This window comes from Taudactylus pleione, unplaced genomic scaffold (genome assembly GCF_031769625.1).
Source record: "Taudactylus pleione unplaced genomic scaffold, aTauple2 ptg000015l, whole genome shotgun sequence".
Classification (NCBI taxonomy): Eukaryota; Metazoa; Chordata; class Amphibia; order Anura; family Myobatrachidae; genus Taudactylus; species Taudactylus pleione.
In genome coordinates this window covers 12,434,656-12,447,067 of record NW_028284417.1, presented here as the reverse complement: position 1 = coordinate 12,447,067, position 12,412 = coordinate 12,434,656, and the positions used below count along the sequence as shown (strand labels likewise).

Genomic DNA, 12,412 nt, shown 5'->3' with positions numbered 1-12,412 from the left:
TCCCAGGCAGTCGTGGTCACGATTTGGAGTTAAAAATGTCCAATCTGACTTAAGATCTATCTTGCAGCCAGTGCATTGTATCCCAGATTGGCTAATCTGCCCTACAGCACGGCAGATCTGAAGATGCGAGGTACGACGAGCGGGGACGTGCATCGGCATCGTGATCAAGAGAAGAAGCTCATGATTTGGCCATTTTTTACATGAACTGTCGTCACAATTTGTCGAAATCGGCCAAATTGGATGAAAAGTCGGTATGTGTGTGGGCACCTTAAGTCTTTAGTTTGGAACTAGTTAAAGTGAATAGTCAATAAAAATTTAAACAAAGACACTAGAGTTAAAGAAAACATGTAAGGAATGTCATGGGCAATAACCTTTGGGCAAGTGGCTGAAATAAGATACTGGGGAAACTAAATTACGTTTTGTTTTTTCAAAATTAGATTTTTTTTTTCCTAAATTTATTCACAGAATTTAGAAAATAAATATTAAAAAAATATATATTTTGAGGGTTCGTTATCATTAATATTGTTTTGTTTGGGTTCTAATAATAGTTCAAATTAGATTAAAAAATATTAACCTACTTGAATTATAAATAAAATAACGATTTTATTTATTTGCAACAAACATTTTACCTCGTTACAGCACTGCACCCCATTCTCATCAGGTGTAGGAAGATTGAGATCATCAATGAACAATTGTAGTGTTTTTCCATCTCTTGCACCATATAGGAAACCTGAAATACAATGTGTCACAAATTTTTATCAATAATAATTTTTTTTGTCAGCTATTCAGCATTTTGAAGCAGGACAAGCAGTTGCATTAACACGTAGTCCCTGCAAACTTGCAGAAGGTATTGTTTTCTGCTCCTTCCGTGCAGTCCAGATCCAGCCTGCTAAAACGTTGTAAACTGATTGAAATGTGTATATAGGGCCTGATTCATTATGGATCGCTATTGCGATCACAGCTGCGATTACGCACGCAGTTCTGCTATGAAAATATACTAATGTCTGCAACTGCTCAGCCAGCACAGAGATGCCCTCTACCGCTCTCACATTTGTATGACCTCGCAGTCCTGTGTATACATCGCTAAAATCAAGTAACATCTGTCCCTCATGCAGAATTACAGCAAGTCTGACCTGTCTCAGAAATTGTAAGTCTCGTCGCACGCAGTGCGAATGCAGTCACAGTGGCTAATTTATGCCCAGGAAATGGTGTTCAAATGGACAGACATGTCTGCTTTTTCCTACCACTCCCCCATCATCACTCCCAAATGCTGAAATCCCATCACTGACCGCGATAGCTTTGTATCTGCATACGTGATTGCAGTACAATCGCAATGCTGACCTGCGTACGCACACCGCGATGCATACACATGCGCAGTACTCACCATCGGCCAAATCTGCATAAGCTGTTGCAATTGCGATCCATGATGAATCAGGCCCATAGTCTTTATACTAGTCTGTATACAGTACATTTATATTTATGTGCTTTTATATTTAAAATGTGTATATAAATGTCATAAATAAAAGCACATAAATATAAATATATACAGACTAATATAAAGAGTATGAACACATCAATTTAGACAGTTTTGGCAGGCTGCAGCTGGACTTACACTCGGTGGTCACCACACGGCATAGAAGGAGGCTGGGGCGGAGTTTCACTATCCAGCAGGGAAAATTTCCCTCTGTCCCTGCAGTTTTTCAAGTAATTTAACACTTTTTGCTTTGCTGAATAGCAAAAAGCGTTAAAGCACTGTAGAGAACAATGGTTTGCTCCTTACAGTGCGATATCAGTGGCGTCACAAGGGGGGTGCGGGCCGCACCCGGGTGTCACCTGTCGAGGGGTGATACCAAGGTGCATACTCCCCCTCAGTGATAGGAGCCGGGTGCTGCACTGTAGTATTAAGTGCAGCACTCGGCTCCCGACACTGTCAGGGAGCCGCCACTGCTCACAGGACAGGGCAGTCCGCACCTCCTGCACACCCCGCTCGGACCCCCTGGTAAAAAGCACGGGACAACGGGGTTTGGGCCGTGAGGCCACACCTCTTCCCATGAGGCCACACCTCCTTCCTGTGATGCCACGCCCCATTTTCGGTGCAGCATCCCTCCCTGCACCAGGTGACAGCGCAGGGAGGGATGCCTCTGTGCGATACTATGTGATATGGGAATTAATGGAGAAGATAATTATGTTATCTTCTCTATTAACCCATTGCTGAATAGTGGACATACTTAAAAAATGCGGAAACAATAGTTTCCGCATTTTTTAAGTAAAAAAAAAATCATTACTGAATAGACCCCTTAATCCTGAAATATAACCCAAACTCTGCAGCCCAAAGAGAACCTTTCAGTTTCGCTAATTATATAACAAGCCCAGATCATAATTTGGTGATTGTAGATACATTTAGGGGCATATTTATTGAGAATCACAAATATGTGATAAGAGATGAAGCTTTCAGGGCGAGGTGCCTCTCACGTCCCTCTCCATTAGCCATCACCATCTATCTTGTTAAATGAAAACATGTTGCTGTTCCCATAAATGACTATGGGGACAGCTGCTGCTATATATTTTTTAGACACTCGAACCTTAAAGTTCTGAAAATCATACGGAAACAGCTCAACAAATAGGTCCCTTAAGGATTGAATTTAGTGTGTGAGAAGAGCACTGTAAACCATTACCATGTCTGTGGGCTATATTTTGCTGAAGGAGATCCTGTAGTTCTTTGGCTTTTGAGGATCCTGAAAACACCAATCTTTTAAGCACGGTCCGTGCCCGGTCTAAAAAACCAGAGTGAGAAAGCTATAATACACTCCCAGCGCCTCTTATCAAGGAGAAGAGAACCGTTTTACTACTAGATCTTTGACATACCTTGGGTTGAGATAAAGTCATTCATTAGTGATGTCTTCCCACATCCAGGAGGTCCAGTTAATAAGATGTGTTGGGATCCCATGCTGGCATATTCTAAGAAAGTGCGAACTATAATCTATCAAATACAAAAATAACAGATTATCTAACAAAAAGCACCCAATAAATAGTGATACAATTCTATATTTAATTGCTGTATTCAAAATAAATGCAGTGTGGCCTAATAACCGTAAGCCGTATTTATGGTTCCATAGAAACATGTGTTGTTGAGAATGGATTTCACCCTTCTGAAGTCATTCACATCTATTAACTGGTGATGCAATTCTTGATACAATAAAGAGATGTAGTGCAAAGGTGATAGAAGAAACTTGTTTTCAGATCATGTTACAATATACAATAAAAAAATACATTATAAAACCGAGCAATCATTTTGCAAGTTAGAGAAAATTAAATATCCTCTTACTGGCTTTACACTTAAATATACCTCAAATATAAACCAAATAACATCAGTGTAGCCAATAAGGAAGATTATGCAGAAATAAATCACAAAATGTAGCAGATTATCAAGTGATAGCATGGTCAGCATATAAGTAATGCCGACATATACTATAAATATATAGAACTAAATACTATGGACCAGAATATAATAAACAACATACATGAAAAGTAATACAGAAACACAGATCTTCTCTCATTAGAATGTATGTCCTAACATTAGAGAGTCCAGAATTGGGAGTGTGACCATGGTAGGTGTGGCAGCCTATGCCCCTGGCAGGCGTGGTAATGTCTGCAATATGCATGGGACTACCTACCAACTCCCACCGACTGCTAGTGGGAAAGTCCTTATTGTAGGACTGCAGAACAGTCCCCTGTCTAGCTGAAATCAGGACATTTGGGAGATATGCATTAGGGGTGGACGAATATGTGGTAAGAATGCAGTTTGGGAAGAGATGGATATAAAAAAAAAAGTATACTTAGATGAATATGTTAAGTCTAATGCACTATAAGACGCATCCAACTCGAAAACAGCATTTTATTTATTTATTTATATACTGTATTTATTTATATATTTATTAAAAGTTATGAACATAGTGCCAGCATTCTCCATTGTGCTTTACAACTGGGTATGTCAGACATAACAAGTGTGTATAATACACCCCATAATAATGTAGAGAGAGATTTAGTTCTAAATGCTAAAGTCCCTTTGCCCTATGTATAAATAATATAATGAAGTGTTATATACACAAGAGAAAATAGTATCTTGATAGTGCTATTAATACATGAGAAAGTCACATGTTCCCAAATGTAACTAAATAGAAATACAAATTAAATTTAAAACAAAAAGCTGTTGTTTTCCCCTTTAAAGATGAAATGAAGAACTTTCCTACAGTGGTCCTAATGGTAATGCAAATAATAAAGTTATATATAGTCAGGGTACGTGGGTTCACCTACCCAGAGTCCAGCTCACAATTGGACCAAGATCACATAAGCTACGGGAACAGTGCGTCTTTATCCAGGAGATGATCCCTGACTGCTTTACTGGAGAAAGCGTATACTATATGCGTTGATATTTTTGTTACATTGTGAGTGCATTGTTTACATTTAATAAACCCTTTGCATAAAGGTCTCTGCACTAGCACTTTGTTTAATGTATTGTACCTAATCCTTTCCTTATGGTATGGAAATAGGGAGATACATTTTTTGTTTTCCAGATTGGAAATTCAATCACTGAAGTATATTTCATCCATTGGTTGTGGAACTACGATTCTCGGGACACACACTATTTGGGAATTACCTGGGCAGAAAATCCACCTTTATTAGGGTGATTACTTTCCATTTAATATTGTTATCCATTTGAACATATATATAGTATTAGCACCTTTGGTGACATTTTCTTATTATTCACTTTATTTGTTAAAAGAATTCTCATAAAAAAAATCTAAGTGTCTATTTGGCTGCTGTTTACTATTTTATTGCGCAATTTTACTCAAAATTTTCTGATGTAAATGTACCAAAAAATTCAAATATAAGAGAAACCTAAAATTAAATATTACTTTTTTTTTATATTTCTTCTTTGTAAAAACTGAAACTGAGCTAAAATGCCAGATGAATTGTTTTCAAAGCTGCAAACTCATTCACAGTTCACTCCTTAACTTCAATGAGTTGGATGGTGCCATATTTTCCCAAATTGGCATATTCCGGAACGTAATTTTTTTTACTGAATGAATCCTTTTCCCTGTGCTTTGAATAGTATATTTACTAAATTTGATGGCATTCCATCTTAGTTAGAGGAGCAAACAGCTCTGAATAGGGAAACTTTAATTATAGGCATGTTTTACTATGACCTGGAGGGTTTAATACACATTCTGTCAATCAAAAGCAGGTTCATAGTTCTGCTAATAGTCATCATCATTATCATCATCGCAGCAGCCCTCTAGAACCAACACCACCTAACAAGCATATCTGCAGATGCATCCACGACTAATTGTGTCTAATGCTGGGTACACACTTGGCCGATCCAGCGGCTATACACACTTACCAATTGGCTTTTCGGTATGTTTGGCCAGACATCACAACTGGATGGGCCTTTAAATTTACCTGCCCAGTCGTGATGTCAATATCATAAATTCCTGCGGTCAGTGTATGGGTGGTCGGAGGGTTGCCCATACAAACAGATATACCGATACATCTGCAAAATATATCGGCATCAATGGTGCTTCAAGGCTGACCCAGCTATGTGTGTGAACAACGTTGTTCACAAACATATTCTCTGTACATAACTACATATGGACAGATGAACTTAGCTATATGTAATTCGTCAGCTGTACGAATGACATATCACATAGTGTGTACCAAGCTTAAGGGCCTGATTCAGAGTTGTACGCTAATGCCAAAGCAGCCGCTATGCAGAAATATGCAAGCGTCGCAGCCACCAGAGGATGTATTGAGAAGTCCGGCTGCAGCTTTGCAGCTCTAAGCATGCGTAACATGTCAAAGCATCTGCGTACAGAGACATAGCATCGGTTGCAGATCATTCGATTGTTGCAGTCAGCCTGAGTGAGGCTATGATCATGCAGAATGACTGTGGCAATTGAGACATCGGAGCCATATTCCTTGCATACATGGATCGCAGTTGCAGAGTGAAACATGCCCCGAAGTAGCCGTGACTCACCTGCGTTCCTTGCTGCCACTCTCCTTTACTTCTCCCAAATGTTCCCCGACTGTCTCTCAGGCTGCAAATAAATGGTCGCTGGTAGCGTTTACAGTAATGGTCCTTGACGCATGCGCATTGAGACACATGCATGGTTTAATGATAATGGCTCGACTCCGTAAACATCGGAATAGAGTACAACTCTAAATCAGGTACTAAATGACATGGATATGATGTACCTCCCCAAAGCTTACCCATCCCTGTTCTGTCTCTCCAAAGGACATGCAAAAGTCTACATATGCAACAGAACAGACATCCATCTAATCTAATAAGCCCCAAATTGTTACCTCACTCTGCTATACAGTTTGAGAGCAAACACTGTAGCAGATTTGTTCTATTATGTCTAAGGTTGGAGCTATAAATGGAAAAACCAATGAAGCTACTAGCCAGATACAGCTCATAAAGGTAAGAGGGATGTAAAGAGATAATAGTGGATACAGTACCATAACTTACAAACACAAATGTTAGTTTTAGTTTCCTTTGACTTATTGTCTCCTCATATATTGTTATATTCACATATCTGTCAGTCATGTAGGATGCTTAACAGTTTTCTCTACAGACAGAAATAAATACCCACCGTGTCTTGTGTTTCTATAAACGCTTCTCCCATCATGTCTGCGTTCCCAACATATGAGATGTCTGGTAAGCGAGACTGCCACGTGTCCCACTCTCCTGACTCGTCAAGGTAATAGTCAAAGACAGAGATCTCCTGCTCATCATCCGGCAAACTGTGCTCCAAAGATAAAAGCATGAGCCAGCCAGCTCATGGTCATGGTTTAAGGGTAAAACAGAGGAGGCCTTTGCCCGCAACTGTAACGGGGGCCAGTTCCAGCACAAAATGCATGTGTTATATTTATATTATTCATCATTATCAATATTTCATTTTCTTTATTAATAACAGTAATCTTCTCAGTTTAAGTTACTCTGACTCATGCGTATTTGCATAATGTAAGAATACTGTAAAGATTAATTAATAAAAATGTTCATGTTTGCTGCAGTATGATAACTAGACATTTGTAGGCACCGTAGCAGCATTATTAAAAGGATTAGTGCACATGTGAAAAAAAAATACATAGACAAATGGAACAGAGAAATTGGGCCCACCAAGTGTCCGTCCCATAGCAGCAGCACCCCGGCAACTATGGCAGACTTAGAGATGTGCGCTGTCCCCCATGTTTTGGTTCTAAGTCATCGTCGGTTTTCGTTTTGCCAAAATAATTTAATATAAATAACTAAAATCACATAAATTGGGCCTGTTTTTGTTCCTACAGTATTATTAACCTCAATAACTTTAATTTCCAGTCATTTTCAGTAAGTTTTGACCACCTCACAGCATGCTTGTAAAAGCTTGCACAGATCAGTGCTTCTGAGTGTAAAAGTAAATAATAGGTTTAAAATTTGAAAACAAAATGTGTGGGCTCCTCAACACAAAGCTCAAACAGCACCAAGCTTTTTTGAGCCAGTCATGGTTATGAAAATACGAGGGAAAAATAATGTAAGGGTCCCCCATATTTTGCACAACCAGCACCGGGCTCTTGCTAGCAGGGATGTAATGCCAAAGCAGGGGGACATGCTTCACTCGGTCCCCCTACCAAAACATTCAGCACCCCCCCTATTTGTCAGCCAAGGTCGGGGATTCCTTGGTAAGTGGGAACTCCCAGGCCAAGGTTGATAGTCTGGGGCTATGCTCATCACCCCGGTGGTGTTGGGTGCCGAGATCATGGTGTAAAAGATAGAAAAAATACTATTGTATTTTAGGGGGTGTTGAATGCTTTGGCAGGAGGACCCAGGAAAGTGTGTCCCCCTGTTGGGGCATTACAACCCTACTAGAAAGAGCCTGGTGCTGGTTGTGTAAAATACGGGGGACCCCTACGTAGTTTTTCTCCTGTATTTTCACAACCAGGACCGGATCAGGAACCAGCTGCTGGCTGTGTAAGTTTTTTTTCCATGTATTTTCACAACCTGAACCGACTCAAAAAAGGCCGGTGCTGGTTGAGCTTTGGGGGAAGGACCCCAAAATGTTTTTTTTTTTTTTTACACCCACAAAAGTCTGCACGAAGCTAACTGATATGTGCAGGCTTGTGTGTCTGATCCCAACGCGACCGCTGTCATGATGACAGGCCGCTGGTTGGCTGAGAATGGCTGTCACGCAGCAGCACTTCCCAAAAGACTTCAATGGGCCTATTGAAGTCTATGGGGACGTGTTTATTGGCTGAGAGACAGCCATTCTTAGCAAACCAGCGGCATGTTACCATGGTAGCGGCTGCTAGTTGGATCCGACAATCTGCATTCCGGATCCAGAACACAGGAGATCCGACACTGCGAGAATGGTGTTTTGTCCTGTTTTTGGATCTGGAGCTGGCGAGAAGATTCAAACCGGGACCCGGATCTACTTGGAAAAGGTAAGTTCAGATGGGCTCATCTCTAGTTAAAATATAGGCAAACTAAGTACAGCCCTAGGTGCACTAGTCAGGGGACAACATACACTTTGATTTAACTTAAATTGTATTTACTTTTTTCTTTACTAATTTTTTAACATGGGGGTTTTGCTACTTGGCCTCTCCTAAACTCTTGTTTTTTTGTTTTTAAATTAATGGATGGATTTTTATAAAGAAGTAATATTACTTAAGTGAACGATGAGCAGCAATTTCAAATCGAGTGATTGATGAGAAGCAAGTTTGTTTGTATTTATATTTAAAAATATGTTTTAGAGTTTTTATTTAACATTACAGAATATTTTGTGTTGTCCGTTGGTAAGTATTCTGAAATAAATCCATATTGATTCCTTTGTATAAGAAAAGAGAATGTGGATCATGCTAAAGAGGTGAATATGTATTATAGTCTTGCAATGTTAAAGTTTAATAACAGGAAGATAATGTTGATAGCACACATAACACAGAGGACCTCGGCCACTTACACTGAAGTGTAGACCTTCAACAGCTCGCTGAATTTGGGCCTTTCTGAACTCTCAATGAGTGCTCCTACTGACCAGATAAGGCAGAAGATGAAAAGCCGCTCAATATGCAGCTGTCCTCCAATACTCTGAGCCTTATCATTCAACATGACTGTCAGGAGGTGTGTACAAGAACGGAACAGACCAACCTCTGTAACTGGAACAAGTGGCCTGAAAGAAAAATGTATTGCTACAAAGGTAAAGTGTATGAAGATATCATAAATAGATTATTCTTTCTTAGCAAGAAATGACCTTATCATACTATCACATCATACTGTAGAGCTTATTACACTAAAGTAGTTCTTTAAATTTAATTGCTATAATTGTTAACACTTATTAACCACTTTTTCTGTTGAGTATTTTAATGCAAGAGCTCTTGATACATACTGGTAACAGTGATGTCCTGGAGCAGTGCCAAATAATTACTAACAAAAATGGCAGAATACTTATATGTGTTAACTAAGCAACAACTTAATAGCACCAGAGATCAGAAGGACCATATGGTTACATTTTGATTTTCATGTTTCTTTTATAAACCTATGTTAGATTATATAGTTACAAATATTATTATAATGCCCTCTTTCTAGTTTTTCTTATTGCCTGTATTGTAACAAGATCTGATCTACTTGCATATGTATATAACATATTTATAACCTTTGCTTCAGCACTGAAATAGATATTGTGGAATTCAATTATTAGGACATAAGCTTTATACAAGATGAATATTGACTCATAGATAATGAAAGAAAAAAAAGATAAGTGTATTACTTGGTATCATGAAGAATAAGATTGAAGACGGGATCCAAAGTCCTGTAGAAAGCTTTTGAAAGAACCTTAAAAAAAAAGCATAAATACAATAATGACATGTATATATAAATTATATGGGAAGTAATAAACAAGATGCTAGAGTGAGTAAAATCTATATAATAAGTGAAAAAGCGTGTCTGTCTGTCTGTCTGTCTGTTTGTCCTTTATGCACAGCCAGAGTTTTGAACCTAGCTCCACCAAATTTGGCATGGTTGTGTAGTGTGACCAGGGTAGGTTTTTGCCTAGGTTTGGGCCACACATTCTCACACAAACCACCAAAATGGGGACACCCTTAAGTTACATAGGTTTCGGAGCTGGCTCCAGTGGAAATTGGCAGTCTACCAAAAACCTGTGAGAAAGCTACAAAAGTATCCTTTTACCTCAGTCTGAGCAAACTTGATGACTTAAAGTTGACATTAAATCCAGAGCCTCTGTCTTTACATGCAAGGGTGTAACTAGAACTTTGTGAGCCATATAGCAAAATCTTTTAAATAGCCCACCCAGAGGTAAAAAGAAGCATAGATTTGCCCCAACACAGAGTCCATTTGTGTTATGCCACACAGATCCCATTCAGATTATGCCACACAGGGCCCATTCAGGCGATGCCACACAGTAGTACCGTTTATACACATTATGCAGCGCAGCAGTAGTGCCCCTTATACATTATGCCACACAGTAATGCTCCTAAGACATTATACCACATAGTAATGCCATTTACAGATTATGCCACATAGTAGTAGTGCCCTGTATAACACATTATTCCACACAATAGTAGTGCCTCTTACACATTATGCCCCCCCAGCAACTCATCTCCACATGTCCCTCCAGCACCCTCTCAGCTCCTCCTTGGTGCCATCAGCAGCCAGCATGTGTAGATTTGGGGCCGGGCCACCAGCTAATTACAGCTGGTGCACCAGCAGGCAGTGGCAGAAATGGACATATAGAGGCAGCGCAATTTGAATCTGGTGCCGGTCCGCAAGCTCTGAATGCCTCGTGGCTGGCAGTGCTGCCTGCCATTGTCCCAGCTGTAATAAGTAGGAGGGCCAGCATCAAATCAACTTTTAAATATGGGCCCCCATGACGGCCCTGAATGGACCAGCCCACCTTGTGTGTGTGACTGGGTGCAGGGGGAGTGCTGGCCACAGATGCAGCTCGGGCACCATAGCAGCCGCACCCCTTGCACCCACGGTAGTTACGCCACTGTTTGCATGCATGTTAGCAAATAGTGGGGTCCTTTTCAGGATCAATGGAATGGGGTTATAGGCGAGGACATTTTAAACAAATAAAGGCTGCAGGTGTACTTCAGGGTCCAGTGTTCAACCCGGGCAATGCCGGGTATCCCAGCTAGCTAAAATTAGTATAGTACAGGGAAAATTATTTTGTTGCAGAAAATGTTGTTTTACTGATCATTTAAACATGGACTTGCACCTAACTCACAATACTAAAACGTGATTACTGCACCACAGGAATATAAAATATTCCCTTTTAGGGAATGGTAGCATGTTCTCTACTGAATTACTGTAGCTCTCAGAAAATCACTTACCAAATATCTCCTGTATAACTATTCTTTAAATACTTATTGGGACTGATGCATAGTGAGGACTACGCAATTCTGTGCAGCATTTGTTGTGTAACTTCACTCTGCCTATTCTAAGAAAGCGAACGCATGCATATGCATGATTGCACACCTGCACGCATATCAAAAGGCAGCTCTAGATTATTTTTACAATTTTTACACTCAAAATTTGTATTGAGTATATTTTTTTGAGTAATTTATTACCATCAGTTTCATTATGTCTATAGATTGTAAACGTGTATCCCTTTGTGTTTAACTTTTTTCATATCACTTTTTAAATATGGAAAGGGACACAAGAAAACCAACAGAAAAATAACGCAGGCAGCGGGGATCATTACATGCATTGTGGGGCAGCCCAAAACCCCCCCATCATGCACCTATCATAGCCTTCATATCTTTAATCCACCTCTTTATTACTGCACTGTGGCTCTTTACAAAGTACTGGTAATAATAATAAGAATACAACTGGTGGAAGCTAGTATATGCCATATGAAATCTCTCTCTTAAAGTCACTGAAGTACCTTGCTTTAGCTATGCTTGTTAATCATTATGACTCTAACCATGATGGGATGTGAAATGATTCACTATCTCAGGAGACAGACCTGTGATGAAGCAAACACTTTCCGTCTATGATTTAGTTCTCATTTACTTATCTGACGGAGTATCGGAGCAGACACCTGGAGACTGCAATATCCTGCTTCCACTGAACGTATTTTATACCAAAATCTTTTATTGTGCGGTATGTTATATTTTAAAGAAGATGACTGTCTCCTCCCTTAACCCCCTTCACCATTAATCCACCTATTACTCTCCCTGTTTAATACTTAGCTGTTAACTAAATATATCATATTATGCATCTCAAGAAATAATAAATATGATGTAAATACATAATCAAACTTCTGCAATTATGTGAATATATGATCTCTTTTACATGTCTTTGAAAAATATCCAATACTCAAATTAATAAACATATTTTAGATTTAGTTGCGCTTTAAAAGAAAGA

The 12,412-nt window shown here is 39.4% G+C and overlaps 1 protein-coding gene across 1 annotated transcript in view; it reads right to left on the bottom strand.

The window, feature by feature from the left end:
• LOC148542122 (dynein axonemal heavy chain 5-like) overlaps positions 1 to 12,412 on the bottom strand; it is a 356,598-nt gene that overhangs the window by 134,858 nt on the left and 209,328 nt on the right. Inside the window, exons 56-61 of the mRNA XM_088471686.1 lie at positions 9,795 to 9,859; positions 8,991 to 9,197; positions 6,651 to 6,801; positions 2,866 to 2,980; positions 2,676 to 2,774; positions 630 to 730 (exon numbers count right to left, since the gene is read on the bottom strand). Coding sequence (XP_088327812.1) covers positions 630 to 730; positions 2,676 to 2,774; positions 2,866 to 2,980; positions 6,651 to 6,801; positions 8,991 to 9,197; positions 9,795 to 9,859 — 738 coding nt within the window. The remainder of the gene's footprint in view (positions 1 to 629; positions 731 to 2,675; positions 2,775 to 2,865; positions 2,981 to 6,650; positions 6,802 to 8,990; positions 9,198 to 9,794; positions 9,860 to 12,412) is intronic.